Source organism: Poecilia formosa, unplaced genomic scaffold (genome assembly GCF_000485575.1).
Source record: "Poecilia formosa unplaced genomic scaffold, Poecilia_formosa-5.1.2 Scaffold68, whole genome shotgun sequence".
NCBI lineage: Eukaryota > Metazoa > Chordata > Actinopteri > Cyprinodontiformes > Poeciliidae > Poecilia > Poecilia formosa.
Window position 1 is genome coordinate 433,262 of NW_006800007.1, and position 18,909 is coordinate 452,170.

An 18,909-nucleotide genomic window follows, 5' to 3' on the forward strand; every position below is an offset into this window, starting at 1 on the left:
AGCTGCCAAGTCACTATAGGGGAAAGATTTGCGATCTGCCCTCCTTCTTCTCGCCTTCCTTTGCCTCTTTCTCCGCTCTGCCCTGAACATTACTGTCACACACACCCTCTCAGAAAATGAAAGGTGTGAAAACCTTCCCAGCTAAAGTGGAAATGAGCCCTCCGGATGTCTCCGGAAGTGCTTGTGAGAGCCGCTCTCTTTGAGCCTCACAGGAAGACGTTTTCATTTTTCCTGCCAAGCAGGGCAGCGTGTGACTAGAAAAGGCCGAAAGCTCCTCCTGTTCGGTTTTCTGTGCAAAGCTTGACCGGTGCCAGAACTCAGCAGATCACAACAAAGACTCAGTGCATCCCACAGAGGACACTCTGCTGCCTCTGAGCTGCTGACATTTGCAGCTGACATTTATTATGTCACAAAGAGAAGGCGTCCTAATCATCCTGAGTGATACTGATAGTCAGTATCATTCAGCAATATTAACATAAGTAAAGTCATTTTAACAAACAAACATAAAAAAATATAATTTGGCACATGCTGCTATACTTAAGTACTTTGGGAGTTTTGTGGAGTCAACAATTGATCAAAGTTTTACTGCTGAATTAACCATAAAATTGCAACAAAAATCCAAGCTTTCTGAATTCCCCTCAATAGATGGAGTTTAACTCTCTTTTTCTGCGCTCAACGTCGACATACATTGAAAGAAAAATACTCCAAAAGGAAGGTGGGATTTATTTGTGTGTGTTAATTTGTTGATTTTGTAACATGAGAGTAGTAATGAGATGCTAAAAGATAAAACCTTTTTTTGTATTTCGCTGGCCAGGGTCTGCAACTGCTGTGATTGGTTGGTTGTAAAAGTCGGAGCTAAAGTGTTTGTTGTGTTGCAGGATATTTCTGCTGTATCTCGTTATTACCTCTGAAATGATCATTTCTGCCCTGTCACCCGTCACTTCAATCAGGCCACCTTCTTTGTCCCCCCTCCTCTTTAATTTACTTTTGTGCCACTATCACAACATGATAGGACAGGCTGTCATGTTTCTGTTTTATTTCACTGCGTTCTGATTGCTCTGTGGTCATGTATCTCCGACCTTCATCTCTGCGTTGGCATACGAGGGGCTGTTGTGTCACAGGATTCCTCTCCCAGGCTGATATGATCCTGTATTTATAGCCCTATTTTGCCTTCCTCCTCTCCAACAGCAGAACACTGATTCCTATCGTTGTTTTTTGGCAGCATGATAACTCACAGAGCTTTCTTAGCTGTCAAAATAACTCAGAGACTACCTGTGAATGTGTAAAAACAATAGGTCTGCGACACAAAGTGGGATTGCAAGCATGGATGGTGACGTGACTGTTTGTGGATGGATGTGGGCCTCTGGACTGGGGTACCTGCTGGGTTTGTTGTGGTCAATATGAGGGTCACGACCTGCAAAGACAGGAGGATTAATTTAATGTTGACAGACGCTCTAGGGGTGGAGGTCACAACCATAAAGTAAAAATCATTTTGTCACATTATGTTTTTAAGTGTTTTTCAGCCACATTCCTGTGCAGTTACTGGAGAAACATCCAGAGAAATAAATTGGAGATGAAGTCTGGGATCAGGTGTTTATAGCCAGACTCAAGCTAAAAATAATTTATCACATTTTCACTCCTGACCCCGACATCTTCTGCAGATGTTGCTTCTATTGGGGTTGTTAGATGTTTAAGATGATAGAAAGGAAAAAGACATTTCTCTTTAATTTGTTTCTAATTGTGCTGCACACGTTGTTTCACCTTTTGTAGGCTTTAAAGAGAATGAAAAATTAACAAGGACAGGGGGGGTGGGGGAAGTGACTATTCTTGAAGTGCTTTCTGAATAAAGACCAACAACCTTGAAGATTATGTGTGAGATGGGTTTTGATCAGTTTAAAGAGCAGTAAGTCAGAAACTCTTAACAAAAACCTGTTTTTAAATTCAATGTGAATCAGAGCTACAACTGTCACCTGCATATTCCTTTTTTTATTTATTTTTTACTAAACCTAATTTATTAAAATTCAACTAAGAACTTTGTCTGCTATAAATTTACTTAATCTGTACTGTCAGAAAAGGAAAAGAGACGTTGATGACCTCACCTTTGAAACAGTTTTAGTCCTTTATAACTTTAGAAGACTTTTAATAAAAAAAACAAAAACTGATCGATCTTCGCTTCTGACACTCACCAGGACTCCAGGCTTATTCTCTCATCCAATGAGAGAAAAGGATGTTTTATCAGCAGGAGGGCCGATGTGATTCCCTGTGTTCGGATCGAGGGTAACATGAGGATGTTCCCCCTCCTCTCTTGTGCCGAATGGTTCAGGCAGGTCAGAAATCCTAGAGCAGACCCTGAAGCATATGGATGACAGGTTTAGAAATTAAGGTTCCCGACATTCTGTCACGGAGGAATTACTGGAGGAAGATGCGGTTGAAAAGGTTGTTTGTCTTCTGGTTATTTTGGCTCACCCTCCTCAACTTACCCTCCAGGGATCATCTAATGCAAACTCAGCTGTTCAGTGGAGCTGTTTTGACTCCTTTTAGAAGTGCTTAACTAAAGAGCATCTTGTAGCTAATTCATGATCTACAATATTGTTTTTTTAAAGTCTATAATAACTAATAGATGTGATTTTTACATTGACCCTACTGAAGCACAAATGAAGAACTAAACTTTCATAAAAGGATTTAATCTTTGTTTAGCCAATGAACTTTAAGGGCATTTTGTACACTATGAGCATAAATTAAACAGTGGATGAAAACAAGCTCAGCACTTTGTTCAGTGATGAGGTTATTCTGCTTCAAAAATTTTACTGCCAGATTCCAGAGATCAGCAGAAACAACAGACAATGTTTAGGATATATTGGACCTGGATATGTTTATGGAATCTATTGTATTGTCAAACAGCTTTTCTGCTGTCCTCACTGTCCTTTGCGTTATTGCATCTAAACCTTTGCAGTGGCTTGCAATGACCTAGCTGGTTGGTTATAGACTAACACAAATGCAGTCCACACTTCAGATTTTCTTTTAAGAATATTTTTTAAAATTATGCATCTTTTTTTCTTTCCATTTCACACTTACATGTAACTTTGAGTTGGTCTGCTCCATTAAAACCCAAGAAAGTACAATATAGTTTTTTATGGCTGTGACAATTCAAAATACGGATAATGTTTGGGAGTATAATTCATTTGAAGGGCAGAGTTTGATATATAAAAAAATAAAATAAAATCTGACACGTTTTTGAAATTATTTTTAAGGATTCATCCTCACTCAGAAAGTAAGACAGGCTTCTCTAATCCACTTTTTCTGTTAAGAGACATTTTAATAACATCAAAAGAAAGAGCTTTTATCTTCTGGTCAGAGAGCAAGAAACATTTGTTGTCTACTAATATGTAAATTAACTTTTTGTCCTGGTATGAGATATGTGTGGTCTTCATTATCTTCTATCTTTGTTCCAATCTGCTGGAGTAAAGCCAAGAATTGTCTTGGAAATGACTGATGGGCTTGAAGCTGCTCAGCTTGCCTTGTTGCTCCGGGGGCTTTGACCCAGATAAACATTTAGAGGATGTATGGAAGGATAGATGGATAAAATCCTGGTCTGCACATTTTCCCTCCCAGTGTATCATCCTTGAAGCCCACAGAATAACAAGAATGAAAGATGCTTTTTGCTTGGCTGGTTCCAGGAGCAAAGGATCCTCCAACCGTGGCAGTGACATCATTTTTGGCTAGAGATGATCAGCAACGTGAAAAATTGTCCCCACAGAACATTTTCTTCTCTGTCTGCTGAGACTACAGGTCATGATGTGCGAAAGTGTGTCCAGTCTTGAACGGCTTCCAAATTTAAACCACTACCACATACCAAACAGTCAGTCTGGTTTCTGGTTCTAGACATTTCAGTTTGATCATTGAGTTGTAACTGAGAAATACTCCTCGCTGTGGTCCGATTATTTTTGCGTCTGTTTCAAACAATACTTTGACCAAGTGTGCACAATAAAAGTTGAGAAAATAAAGATAAAAAGAAATCTGAAATAATTGTTGTCTTTATACCCGCTAGATATAAATTGCAAGGGTTGATAATAAACACCATCTGGCTGAGCAGCCGTTAGGTTTACCTCTCTCATGTATGTGCACACAACATGCTGAGAGAGAGAAAGACGTGAAGCAAGACAAATCAAGGGGGGTGCAGGATAAAAAGGGAAATATTCAGTATTAAAAAGAAGAGTGGTAGAGAAGTGATGGAGAAAAGTAAGAGAATGAGAGATGAAAGCAGATGGTGGGAGTGAGTCAGAAAAACTGGAGATTAAAATCACAGTATGTTAGATTATTAAGAGATTTGTGACAAAGAAAACAAGCCAACTCGCAGATAAATCAGGATACATCCGGGATTAAAAGTAAACTGTGGATACTGTGATGCAAATTACAAAAATAACACATTTATACACATGATGGAGATTAAAGTGGTGGAAACAAGGGAGGATCAAACTTTTCTAAGCCAGGCAATAAACAAAGAGAAGATTTTTGATTTACACCGCATTGCATAATTTTTTGTCAACAAAAAAAATTCGATTTGGGTTTCTAAAGCATTGTTTTACCTTGGTCACTTCAACCAAACCTACCAGACAAGAATTTATTTCAATTCCACATGGTGTTACAATTTGATCAGCACTTTAATGCTTTAAAAGCACAAATTGACCTATAGAGATGTAATTTTGCCATTGATTTAAAAAGGACACTATACTGTACACTACCACTAGACTGTGGGTGTTCAGTTAGATGGTAGCAAGTTTAAGAGTAGTAATATTTTGAGTGGGCCTCTCTGGATACTCTGGCTTCCTCCCACATTCCAAAATCATGACTGTTAGGATAACTGGTCTGTCTAAATTGTCTTTAGTTGTGAGTATTTGCATCATTGTTGGTCCTGTGTCTCTGTGTTCCCCTGTTATATACAACTCATTTTCAGTTCCTCCTTCCTGGTTCCTCCTGTATAATCCTGTTACTTCCCTGTGGTGCCTGGTTCCTGTGATTATTTTTTATGGTTCTGCTCTGACCTATTGTGCTGCTTGTGATTTTTCTATTTTTTTCCCTATAATTTTTTCATTAAACATTTTTTAATATAATACTGGTACAACCTCAAACTCACATCACGACAGTCCCTGCAGCTACAAACCTGCAGGGATTATTACTCTTAAACTTGCTGAATAAACCTTGAAGGTTGTTTATCAAATTAATATTTGTTAACCTCAAAATAATACATAATGCAGCAACATTGTTAAGCTGAGACTAAAAACAGCTGCATTCAAATCCCTTTTCACCGAAGTACAACTGCTTGTCATATGTCTGAACACGTATTTAAGTGTTTATTATGTGATTAGGTTTTTATGGCTCGCAGAAACTGCAAAGACGAGACAAACTGTTTCCGTGTTCAAACAGATCCCTCATTTAGCATGCTTTTACTCACACATGCTTCAGCAGATAAGATAAAGCATATCAACCGTTTGAGACTGCTTAGGCATCTGATAAACTTTAATCTGTGCATAAACTAGACTATCTGGATTATTTCTCATGTCTAAGCCAGTTCTGCTTTAAGTCAGAGCTGTTTCACTATTAATTCTGGGAACTCTTCATAACATCTGTCTTAAGTTTCAGCCAAAAGTTGAGTAAATTCAGTTTTAGACGTCAGAGAAGATGTCTAAATCATATTAACTTGTGTGATATTAAAACTTTACTCAATTGCATAACCTCAAATAACAGCAGAGCATCTTTAACTATCTGACTTTTCTGAATATCATGCATCATTTATGAAACTCAATTTTTACAAGTGAACAGCAGACCAGTAATAAGTCATGTGAGGCATATGTTGCTTTTTTCAGTTTTTTCACCTCAGGATGCAAAGAAAAAGGTAGAAAAGTCTCAATCAGCTCTGTTTCTTCAAACATATGTATTTAAGATAAACCAGCTGCTGAGACTTTCTCATTAAGCAGGTTTTTTGGGGGGAAGAGGGAGCTGAACCTGGACAAGACTGTCAGTAAAATATGGGCTACAATTATTAACTACCACCGACTGACATGAGTCAGTGTTGCAAGATGAATTAAACCCAGTAGCATCATCCCTAAATGTTTGTACTCACTCAGACTCAGGTTGGAGGAGTTATAGCAGTTTAAAAATTAAGGACAGAGATACAGTATTAATTACGGCTCTTGCAGAGGATGGTGCAATTTGTCAGATCCTAAAGGACGATAAGACATGCTTTATTCCTGCAGTCTGTCAGATATTATGTCTTGAGGTTGTCTTTAATCATGTCTGCTCTTGATTTAGCATCTACATCTGCAAAATATCTCATATCTCTTCTAGTGTCATTTTTATGTCTGTTGTTGTGCTTGCCAATGCCTAAACCATGGCGGAGACCAAATTAACACCTGCATCAGAACAGCAGTGTTTCACTACGAAACCATGGCCATTCTTATACCAACAGATGGACGGATCGATAGCTCTGCCTTGAAGTTTTGTTGTTTTTCCTTGTTTCTTAGGTGGTGATGAAGAGAAAGACTTTGACATCCAAAGGAACGTAGGGACGATCTCAATCGCCAGAAAACTCAATGCTGCTCGCCGCTCCAACTACAACCTGACGATAGAAGTCACAGATGGCCACCGTAGCGCCACCACACAGGTTAGAAAATATAAAACAATAAAAATATAAAGCAAACCACAAGAAGCAATGCTAACACATAAAACAAACAAAAACACATTTCCAGAACATAAATTAAAAACTCTGAAAGTTCCTATTATTCTCAGCCGCAGCCATAAAAAACCTTTAACTTTTACTTTGTTTTGTGCTTTGATGTGCCCGGATCAAAGACATCTGAAGCATGGTATTATATGAAAACTGAAATTTTCTATATTGTCTGCTCTGCCTGTTTTAAGCCATAGCAGAAACTTTTCCTTTCTCCTCTTACATCTGTAACCAGAAAAGACAGTTGAACTGACATTTCTGTTTGATCAAATGAGACATTTTTTCATGACTTATAAGGTCGTTTTTTTCCTCTATTTTTAAAGTTATGGTGGTGCAAACTAACAAACAAAGGCTGAATTTGTCTAGATACCTTAATTTAATTAATCTTTAGCAGCTGATCAGGTGCTGCAGGTGATGGATCTTTCATGATTTTTCTTCTTTCATTTTTCAATCCTGTGTCCAATCTGCAGGCCAACATCCGTGTGTTGGACATGAATGAACACCGACCTGTCTTCCTGAAACCGCTGTATGAGGTGAGAGTTGATATTTAATCATACAGAGAATGATCCTCCAAAGGTCATGCATGAGTGCTTATAATGGGGATGTTGAGATGTAAAGCACCAGCAGAGACGCGTCAGCAGAAATTGAATATAATACAAGTTTAGACAGCCATTGATGTTGAAATGACTTCTAAAGAATATAAGTAAAAGCAAACATTAAAGAAAACCAAGATTTACGATGTGTTATTCTTTCAAAAGCTCAATGTAAATAGTGTTATTTTTAGCTGAAATTCCTGTCTACATTTCATCCAGAAAGGCTATGACCTGCCTTGCTGGATTTCCTTACAGAAATCTGAAATGTGTTAGATTCTCAGTTGTGCCCTTAAGTACAGGATCTTTGTGGATAGATCCAGAAAGAGATAAACAACTGAAAGAGATCACTGCTTAAGACATGCTTTACTCCAGGTTAAAAAAAAAATGAAATGATACAGAAAATAAAAAAGAGGCAGATTCAGTACAGCAGCTTTTCGCCTAATATCTGTATAAAAACTGAATAGGTTCCTGTTAGACTTCCATTGAAAGATGTTTTGTGGATATTTCATGATTTGCTAAATGTGTATAATTTACTCCTTTTGTCATGCAGTTTGTCATCCATATTTCGTCATGTGAAAAAGAAGAAAGGTTCTCTTTCTGTGCTCTTTCATCCATTGCTTAACAAAATTTGGAAAACTGAGGCCTTATAAAGCATTTGGTTCTTGAATTTGAGATGAACAAATATGAATAACCTGGGTATGTCTTTGAGACAGCAAGGAAATATTTTAAAAAGCTACGTTCTATGTTTTCTGACAACTTTACAACACTGTTATTTCTCTGTTTGCAGATGAGCTGACTCTTTTAGCTTGATATTCCTCTTCAGCTCTACTCCCTTCTTACCTTACTTCTTTATAAGAACCATCAAGAATCAAAACACAGTAAGTGTTTCCAGACTGCTTTGTGATCATCTGCTCTTGTCCTTAAGGTGAGGGTTCCTGAAGACACGTCCCTGTGGAAGGACATCCTGCAGATCAGTGCTAAGGACGATGACACCAACAGCAACCTGCTGTTCTCCATCCACAGCAGCCTTCATCCGGACAGCACCAAGTTCTTTCACCTGGATCCAAAGAATGGCATTCTGGTGATAACGGAGAAGCTGGACTTTGAGAAGATCTCTATTCATACACTCATCATTATGGTAACCATTTATTATGTAATGACAAAAAGTTTTAAAAATAAGACTTTGAATTTTGCACTGATGATAGACTGGTGGGATTTAATTGGTAAAATTTATGATTATGTTAATATTTAGTTTTTATAATTTAATTTTCTGTATTTGTTGCAAAACAACAACTGTTTATTGTTAAAATAACACTTATGTTTGATAAAATAGATATCAGGTATTAAAAAAATAGAAATATTTAAACACTAAAGATTTTGGTTGAAAAAATATGTAACTTAATAAAAATATAAAACAAATAGCAAAACAAAGATTTTATTTCTGCTATAATAAATGACAACCTCTTAATTTTATTTTGTTTTTTAAATAAAACCTTGCTACAGTGTTTGGTTTGGGAATGTAGAGGCCTTTTACCTCTTCACGCGCTGCAATATTAACTCTCTTCTTCAGGTGCGTGACCAGGAGATTCCAATGAAGAAGAATTTTGCAAAAGTGGTGATTCATGTGGAGGACTGTAACGACCACTCTCCAGCTTTCCTCAGCCCCCGTTATGAAGCTAGCATCTCTAATCTGGCCCCTGCGGGCTCTGAGGTTGTCCGAGTCAAGGCCCTAGACAAGGACATGGGGAGCAATGCAGACATCAGCTACTCGCTGCACTCTGGTGAGTTGCCCAGGCTTATTTTTATATTTTATCTGCGCTTGCTTCTTTTCACCTGAACGCTGCTTCACATTCATTTAGCTATACAAACCTGCTCCTGGGAGATGTCTCAGTTGTATCTGCAGTCTTTAAATCTTTCACACTGGGTTGTTTGGGATTATGGCGGATCACGGGTAATCAAAGATCCTGGGAATGTGTGAGACAGAGAATGATGCTTCAATGCCAGCTGCTGCAATCAAACACATTGTTGATTTAGTGTTTTATACAGCAAACGACATCCATCTTTGTAATTGTCTTATCTCAGATTCATGCTTGTGAAGTTAAAAATGACCACTGGTGTGAGATAAATGTCACTGCTCCCAGAACAGTTTTTAAAGTTTAAGAGACAACAGAAGAATCAATGAGATAATACTGTTATCACTGAACACCGTGAAAAATAAATAGTTTTTTTTCTGTACCTATTTTTATATAAAAATGACTTAATCATCAAAAACTAAAATTAGGAAGGTTTTTTATGTATAACATAGTATGTCTTACCTTCCTGCAGGTAACATTGACAACATCTTCTCCATTGATCCTGAGCTGGGCTCCATCAGCGTTTCCAAACCCCTGGACCTTCAGCCTCAGGACCAATTCCACTTAACAGTAAAAGCCAATGATCAGGGTTTCCCTCAACGTTCTGACCTCTGCTCTGTCCACATCCACATCCACATTTCTGATCAAACACCACCCATCTTCCCCGCGGATGAATATTTAACAGAGGTCAGTGAACTAAGTGCTCCCGGCACACCAGTGGTCACCATCTCTGCCTCCAGCCCATCTGCAGTGCATTATGGTATAGAGAGTGGAAACTTAAATGACACATTTCATATCAACCCCTACACTGGCTTGATTTCCACCAAAAGATATCTTGATTTTGAAACATGGGAGTCCTACAAGCTCAAAGTTACAGCTTCCACAACAGCTGGAGCCATGTCCAAGACTCTGGTCCATATCTATGTGATGGATGAGAATGATAATGCTCCTGTATTTCAGCAGAAGGAGTACTTGGGTCAAATCAGTGAATCAGCTCCTGTAAACAGCATAGTGACGGGGAAAAGAAGTGCACCGCTGGTAGTTCAGGCATTTGATGCAGATCGAGATTCAAATTCTCTGCTGACATATCTGATCCTTGAACCTGAAGCGCAGAAAGTTTTCAAGATTGACCCAAGTATGGGTACCATCTCTTTAATTTCACCAGTTGACTTTGAAGCCAAAGCTGAATATCACCTCACAGTACAGGTGAAGGACTCAGGGGAACCATCACTGTATGCAGCAGAGCCTGCCAAGGTCACTGTACGTGTCCTGGACCTTAATGACTGCGCGCCACAATTCACCGCCTCTGTGTATGAGTCATCTATCATTGTCCCAGCCGTCAGAGATACTGAGGTTGTACGTGTCACGGCCCATGATGGAGATTCAGCAGTCTCATACAGCATCTCTGAGGGAAATCTTCACAATGCCTTCTCAATTGATCCCAATGCGGGAGTCATAACTGTGAGCAACGTGTCTGAGTTCAGGTCATTTTACCAGCTGACTGTCAGAGCTTCAGATGGCCTCTTTAAAGATTCAGCCACTGTCAACATAAATGTAACTGAGCTGATGCCAAGTGATCTAGAATTTCAGCATAAAATTTACTCAGCAAGCATTGCAGAAAACCTAAATACAGTGAAAACTTTGGCAGCACTAAAAGTCTCAGGATGCTACCTGAATGAGCCTCTTTTATATTCAGTCATCAACCCCATGGGAAGGTTTACTATTTCCCAAATGTCAGGGGTTCTTGAAACCACCGGCATTCCTTTTGACAGAGAGGAACAAGATATTTATAACGTAGTGGTAAAAGTTGAAGACACCAGAACCCCACCCCGAACAGCAACAGCTCAAGTCAAAGTTTTTATAGATGATGTTAATGACAATTCTCCACAGTTTCTAAATTTGCCTTTTTCAATGATGATTTCTGAAGACTCCGAGCCAGGAGATGTTTTGTACCAAGCAACTGCCATTGATAAAGATCTGGGTGAAAATGGATCGATCATGTATTCTCTGGAGGAGGATTTTGACCTCTTCAGGATAGATCCAGATGTGGGTGATGTATCCCTTCAAAGACCTCTTGATTTTGAAGCCCTGAATAAATACATGTTGACTGTTGTGGCGTCAGATGATGGCCTGCCAAATCATAGCACCACTGCTCAGCTCACTATTCAAGTAAGGAACAGAACCAATCCAGTTTTTCAGACTCTTCTTTATCCACTTAGAGTTCCTGAAAATGTTCCCCCATTCACCACCATTCTGCATGTTCAGGCCAGAAACCCTGAGGGATATCGGCTCATCTACAATCTTGAGGAGGAAAATGCTTCAAAGCATTTTCACATTGATTTTAAGACTGGAGTTCTGACCGTAACCAATCCTCTGGACTATGAGAGCCAGACAATGCATTTCTTGACAGTTCGAGCTACTGACTCTGTTACCGGAGCGTTCTCAGAGGCGTCTATTGAAATTGTAGTGGAGGATGTGAATGATAATCCACCACTTTTCCCACAGCTGACTTACAGTGTGAGCATTGCCGAAGGGCTTCCAATCAGCACCTCTGTGATCCAACTCAATGCGACGGACAAAGACTCTGGCAGAAATAAAGATTTGACCTACCGGATCATTAAAACTGAGGGAAACGAAACTGATTTCTTTGAGATCAATCCTAAAACTGGATTGATTATCACAAAACAGGTCCTGGATCATGAAGACATTGAACAGTTTAATTTGAAAATCAAAGCCACTGACAATGGGACTGTTCCTCTTAGTAGCGAGGTGATGGTTTTTGTAAATGTCACTGATGTCAATGACAATCCTCCTGATTTTGTCAGTTCTCAGTATGAAGCTACTTTAGATGAAATGGCCAAATGTGGCCACATTGTTATTAAAATTCAAGCTTCAGATCCTGACTCAGAGGACCTCAATAATCTCAAGTACAAAATAATTTCAGGTAACAAGGATCGATACTTCAACATCAATGAATCCTCAGGGATCATCTCCTTTTCCAATGTTTGCAAGAGGAATCTAGATCCTTACTACAACCTGACTGTGGCTGTATCCGATGGAGTGTTTCAGAAAACTGCCCCAGTTAGTATTGACATGATTAACAGAAACAGGCACAGTCCTTACTTCAAAAAGAGCATCTACGAGGCAGAGCTGGCTGAAAATGCAGAAGCGGGAACTCGTGTTATCCGACTGGCAGCTATCGATCCCGATGATGGGCCATATGGAAGTGTGGACTACACCATCATCAACAAACTTGCTGATGAGAAATTTGCCATCCTCAAAGACGGTCAGATTGTTACAACTCAACCGCTTGACAGAGAAAACCCCACCCAGAAAGTGATAGCAATAAAAGTGATGGCAAAGGATGGTGGTGGAAAAGTGGCCTTTTGCACAGTCAAAATTATTCTCACAGATGAGAATGACAATGTGCCTCAATTCAAAGCATCAGAATACCAAGTTTCAATTCAGTCGACTGTAAATAAAGGCTCTCCTGTCATTCAGATTATGGCTTATGATGCTGATGATGGTAAAAATGCAGATGTGACCTACACTGTGGATGAAGCTGAGGAAGTTGTAGAAGACATCATTGAAATCAACCCTTTCACAGGAGTGGTTAGTGTGAAGGAGAGTCTGGTTGGAATGGAGAACAAGATCTTTAACTTTAAAGTGAAAGCTCGTGACGGCAGCCTCCCTTTTTATAACTCCACTGTCCCTGTTCAGCTGAAGGTGGTTCCTCCAGAGGTCCCCCTGCCAAAATTCTCAGAACCACTCTACACCTTCTCTGCTGCAGAGGATTTTCCCATCGGGTCGGAAATTGGTTCAGTGAGGGCCAACTCTGACATGCCTCTCATCTACAGTCTGGTCAATGGGAATACTGTGGAAAGCAATAAAGACAAAGTTTTCAGCTTGGACCAGGAAAGTGGCACTCTGCTACTACAGAAGACCATAGACCATGAAAAGACAAAGTGGTACCAGATAGATGTGATCGCTCAGGGGAACCATAACGGGACAGACGTTGCATCGCTGGTCTCTGTCAGCATCCAGGTCCAGGACGTGAACGATAACCAGCCCATGTTTGATGCCAGCCCATATAGAGCCTTCCTGGCAGAAAATATGCCTGCTGGAACCACTGTTATTCAGGTGAGACAAACCAGGCTTTCTTTTATAGGTTTACTTCTCCCAATGTATTGAATGCATTTAATAGACCAGGGTCCTCTGAAGTTCAAGGAAATGCCAAAGTTCTTGTTGAACAGAGAAGCGTAAAATGGTGTCTAGTACAGTGAGACATTTGCATGTCTACTGCTTATACATGGACTGAACATAGATATACCTTTTCTTTATAAGATATCTGCATAGACTGTAAGGAATGTTGAGAACACTGGGTATGAATAAAGGTCTAGAAAACAACTGCATCCCTGAAAAAACTTTTAAAAAGACATTAAAGTAGGTTCTGGTGTTTTACTTAAATGTTTAGATATCCCGTCAATGTAGCTATCTTTGAAAGTTATTGTCTTTTTTCTTGTTTATTGTGCCAGCATCTGGCACCTAGAGGTCTTAGCACTTACTTTAACCTCCACTTAAGTGTTTTACCATCCATGTCACAATAGATTTCTGCACAAAATAAGCTAATGGGTCTCTGACCTCTAGGTGACAGCCAATGATCCAGACGCAGACACCAATGGCATGGTTACCTACAGCTTGGAGATGCTGCCTGATGACACTGAGGTTGACATCAATGAGGTGTTTGCCATTGAAGGAGAAAGCGGCTGGATCACCACTCTACGAGAAACAGACTGCGAGACTTTCAGAGTCTACAAGTTCAATGTGGTTGCCACAGATCATGGAGGAGATGTCAAGCTATCGTCCAGCGTCCTCGTGGAGGTGATGGTGACAGATGAGAATGACAACGCGCCAAAATTCACGGAAGATGTATACCACGGGTCAGTGGTGGAGAATACCACCCCGTTTGAGCCAATTGTTTCAATGACGACCACAGATGCTGACGTGTCCCTGGAGAACCGCTTGGTGACATGTTATATCACAGGTTTGTATTTCTGACTCACAGTTTGCTTTACTGCACTGTGGAATGTGGTTATCTGCTCAAGCAAGCATAAATGTTTTCATCAGTGAAATCACTTTTTTGCTCTGAAGATCTACTGCACTGTGGGATTTATAAAGACATTAATAAGGCAAAATGAAAATCTGTGTTAATCACCCTCAACTGAGTCACATTATTCCACCTCCAATTAATCCCAAAGTGGAGCAGTGTGACAACACAGGAATACCAACTGGATGCCCTGCAGCTAACAACACAAACACAGCCTTGAATTAATGCAAATCCAAGACAGTTAAACTTCTCTGAAGGAGCTCTGACACAGAGATGAGTGTTTGTGCTGGAATTATTTACAATGGAAGGGCTCATCTTACGCAAAGTCTCAGTTGTCACAAAATATATATATATATATTAAAACCGCCCACATACTGTGTTAATTTATTTAAGGTTTGTCTTACTCTAAATCAATAAGAATTCGTTATTTTCACTGTTGATTTCCAGTTTGCAGGGCAAATGTTTTTTCGTTTTGTCTTAAGACAATATTACTAATAGTACTAAAAGGAGTTAACTTTTTTCTTTGTTAATGTCTTAACACTTAATGTCTTACGTTATAACAAAAACAGTGAATTGTATACTCATATTCTCATTCTTTTAACAGCTATTACACAAAATTTACACAAAAACATGCAACAGCCACAAATATGTAAAACTGGAAATCTGGTAGTGACAGTACATAGATATTTTTCTAAATTAAAGCTCTGATTTTTTTTTATTGTTGTTAAGGCTTCAACGGCAAATAAACTTTCTACATTTTGCTGTAGAAACACAACTTTCACATAAAAATGTAACAAAAAAAAGGAAGCTAAATGCATGTTCCCGTAAAAACTGGGAGAATGTCAACTTAATTTGTGGTATTTCCAGTCTTATGTCAACATTATAAATTAAAATCAGCATAAATTATAACTCGGGGGCAATTAATGTTGGTGTTTGTGGAATATAATCCACTTAATGTTTTATCTCTGCCAAAGAAAACCTGTGGTACAGCTAAGCAGTTTAATTAAATTTAAGTGCAATACCTGAATGGCAGCTCGAGACAGTTTCTTTCTTGAGGTTAAACATTTTGTTTTTGTAAGAAACCTTTTGTTCAGCGTTAGCCAGCACACATCACCTGTCTGACAAGGTGTGTCCGACAAGGCAACAGACAAAATCAGTTACAGAATCTAAGATTGCAAGTGTAATGTAGAAAAAAAATCAATCTCAAACAACATTAACAGGACAGTAGCAGATATGAAACAATCGGAGAATCACAAATAATTTTCAGCTGCAATGACAATGGAGTCGTCAGATTCAAAAGCATCATGCGGCTTCTTTTTTTTTCAGACGGAGACCCATTGGGCCAGTTTGCCATCGTCCAGGAGGACGAAGGTCAGTGGGGTCTGATTGTGAAGGAGAGCCTGGACCGAGAGACCAAAGGCCGATACACATTACTTGTGACTGCCACTGATGGGAAGTTTGAGGCTCCAGTTACTGTTGATGTTCATGTTTTGGACAGCAACGACAACAGTCCAGTTTGTGAACAGGTGAGTCGTTTCGCGGCATCTCTGACAGAACGCTGTTGCTTCGTAGATTCTGTGTTGAGCCGCTCAGCAAATTTGCTTCACTGCTAGGATCTACTGAATGGTTAGGCAGTCCCAGATTTATTGTTAGGATCTTCTTTCACAAGGGATTACAAAGGAGGAGTGCTGTTTTTACAGCAGTACTTGCGCTATTGCACGAAATGTTCATAAAAGATGTCAAGGACATTTTAAAAGTTGAACTTTAAACTAGTCTTTAAAACAATGTTTAAAAAGTCTTGTTTTACATTAAATGTCGTCTCATACAAGGTGAGGTACATTTCCTCTTCTTATACAGGAAAGTAAGAGAAAAAAATATTTATATAGCTGTCATAGAGTGCTTTAGAAAGTACTGGAGACACATATATCTATGTGTCTCCAGTACTTTCTGGAGAAGCGGATTATCGATGAGAGAAAATAACAAAATTAATAGAAACAAAGAAGCCTAAAGATGCTAACACCTTCAGGACATGGATATAGACAGAGCAAGCTTCTGGGTGAAGTGACGGTGTTCAGGTGGGGTTGGTTGCTTCGGTCCTGATGGCACGGCGGTTGGCTTGACCGCCGTGCCATCAGGCATATATATATATATATCTCATCACCCATAGATATATGTCAGTTTTTATTTTAAAGGATACTTTTAATCTGAGAATAATTTATTGAAAAAATCCCTTTTCAGCTGCCTGCTGAAACGTCTGAAATGATTGAAGCTCGTAAACACTGTGTCATTATCTCAGCGCCACCTGTTCATTTTTCTCATCCTCTGTCTCTAGCTGGTGTACACAGAGGGGGTGATGGAGAACTCGCCACCTAGGAAGTTTGTTCTCAAAGTTTCAGCTTCGGATCCAGATGTGGGAGCAAATGGCGAGATTTCGTACACACTGCACGGTCCAGACGCAGACAAGTTCCATCTGGATCCGAGAACAGGTATGATGGCGCCTGTTTGGGGTGAAAATAGGCATTCTCGCTCTGTGAGTGTCTGGGATGGTGATAACATCAACAATCTGCGGCTGTAATGAGCTAACAGAAGCCAAAGCAATTGTTATTGTCCAGCAGATCACTGACATCACTTCCTTTCATTCTGCCATAACATTTATTCTCACTTAAAATTCATACTGATTTTACAAATGAACCAGACGGTTTTCATTTTGTCATGTCCTTCTGAGAACAATCATCACTTTCACTGTAAAATAATAAGAAAATGTATTGGAGGTCACAAATTTACATTTTAAAATGTGTTGCCAAACTTTTTCCACTACTTTTGGAATGATAAATGCCAATTCCACTGTAGATAAACATGTTTCAATATCCGTAAGAATAAAATATTTTTTTACATACATATAAAATGTTGTTTGGTGATGAACTATTTCTGAATCCACCTGCCCTCAGGTGAACTGTTCACTCTGGCCGTTTTGGACCGTGAGACGCATTCGGAGTTCAACCTGGTGACGAAGGCGACTGACGGCGGTGGTCGATCCTGTCAGGCCGACATCCTGCTGATGATCCAGGACATGAACGACAACCCGCCCCTCTTCTCCTCCAGTCACTACGAGGTCACCGTGTTCGACAACACTACGGTTCGCACGCCGATCGCTGTTATATACGCCAAGGACCCGGACACAGGTGAGCAACTGCTGACGTTTAGAAATGGGAGATTTTCAGCTCTGTGAGAACAATGTATTGTGTGCCTCAGGTCCCAACATGCTGAGGTAAAACATTTGGCCTGGTATCACAAGCCTGGCTTTGTAAGTCTAGAATATGCATGTGGATAAGCATGTTTTTGCTGATCCCATACATAATGACATGCTAATCCATTTGCAACAGAGTTAATTCTTCTGAAACTCCCCCTTGATACTTTATGTCATTCTAGCTGTCTGCACAGAGATTTAACTCTCTTAACACTTAACCTCATGAGCTGAAAATCTGGAAATTGTAAGTTTGTTTCAAATGTCCTTCTGCCACATGTCGACTTGCCCCTGGGCACTTAAGTTGCCTCTTGATGTGTGTCGGTGCGTGAATGTGTGCATATTATTGAGTTTAAATGGATGACTGTGGCTTTAGTATAAAGTGCTTTGAGTTGTATAAATTCAGTTCATCACTTACTACAATTTTTTACATCTTTGTTTGTTTTTAACAGTGTTCTTCTGCCAGCTGGCACTTCATTGTGTTTTTCGCACCAACTCTCAGTCTGTGTAAAATCATAACTTGCTGAGTGTAGCCTCCTCTTTAATCCCGGTGTAACAACCAAACATATTGATGCATAACACTGTTTTATGGGTTGTTTATAGATAAACGCAATTTTGTGTGTGTGTGTGTGCGTGCGCATGCATGTGTGTGTGTCTGTGTGTGTGTATGTGTGTGTGTGTGTGTGTGTGCGTGTGTGCGTGCGCATGTGTGTGTGTGTGTGTGTGTTCTTTTTTTTTTGAGAGGCTCAGGGAGATATGCAGATATGTAGATAGTTTATTTTAAGGCAGGTAGATAGTTTGTTTTGAGTGCTAAATTCAACGTACAAACAAGTTTAAATCATCACTTGAGATTTGCAGCTTGAAGAGGAATCTTGAGCTCTACAGTCAACCAAACAGAAATGTTTAGTTGCACTTGCAGCTGCTTTCTAAGTAATTGGCATCTGCGACTGCACCAAATGTCACTGTTGATACATCTTCAGTTAGGTAGAAAAACCTCTGACTGTTATTTCACTTTGAGCCTCATTCAAATGGAAAGCTCCCCACTACTTTTTATTTTATAGTAAACAGTAAAAATAGCTATTGTAAAAAACATAGAAGATTTGACTATAAAGCTTAATACTTTAGTAGTTTATTAGTTTAGTTTATTAGTAATACTTTATCAGAGTTTATACTAAACTCTAAATACTAAATATGGCAATGTAAAGAGAAACTGTCTTCTGAAGAATAAATATCTAGGGGTTGATCCCTTCACATCAGTGTAAACTGATTGTGTTTGTTACAAAGTGGAAAGCAGGGACATAATCATTCATATATATGTACAATCAGGTAAAACTGCAATCACCACTTTTATCCAGAAGACGATATTCACAGGATATTTTCTTCTGTAA

General features: G+C 39.3%; 1 protein-coding gene across 1 annotated transcript in view; it reads left to right on the forward strand.

Moving 5' to 3' along the window:
* The window catches only part of fat2 (FAT atypical cadherin 2), a 96,456-nt gene that overhangs the window by 35,180 nt on the left and 42,367 nt on the right, over positions 1–18,909 (forward strand). Inside the window, exons 7-15 of the mRNA XM_007555038.2 lie at positions 6,522–6,661; positions 7,195–7,257; positions 8,243–8,455; positions 8,888–9,098; positions 9,643–13,310; positions 13,818–14,214; positions 15,604–15,803; positions 16,610–16,763; positions 17,226–17,459. Of these exons, the coding sequence (XP_007555100.1) occupies positions 6,522–6,661; positions 7,195–7,257; positions 8,243–8,455; positions 8,888–9,098; positions 9,643–13,310; positions 13,818–14,214; positions 15,604–15,803; positions 16,610–16,763; positions 17,226–17,459 (5,280 nt within the window). The remainder of the gene's footprint in view (positions 1–6,521; positions 6,662–7,194; positions 7,258–8,242; positions 8,456–8,887; positions 9,099–9,642; positions 13,311–13,817; positions 14,215–15,603; positions 15,804–16,609; positions 16,764–17,225; positions 17,460–18,909) is intronic.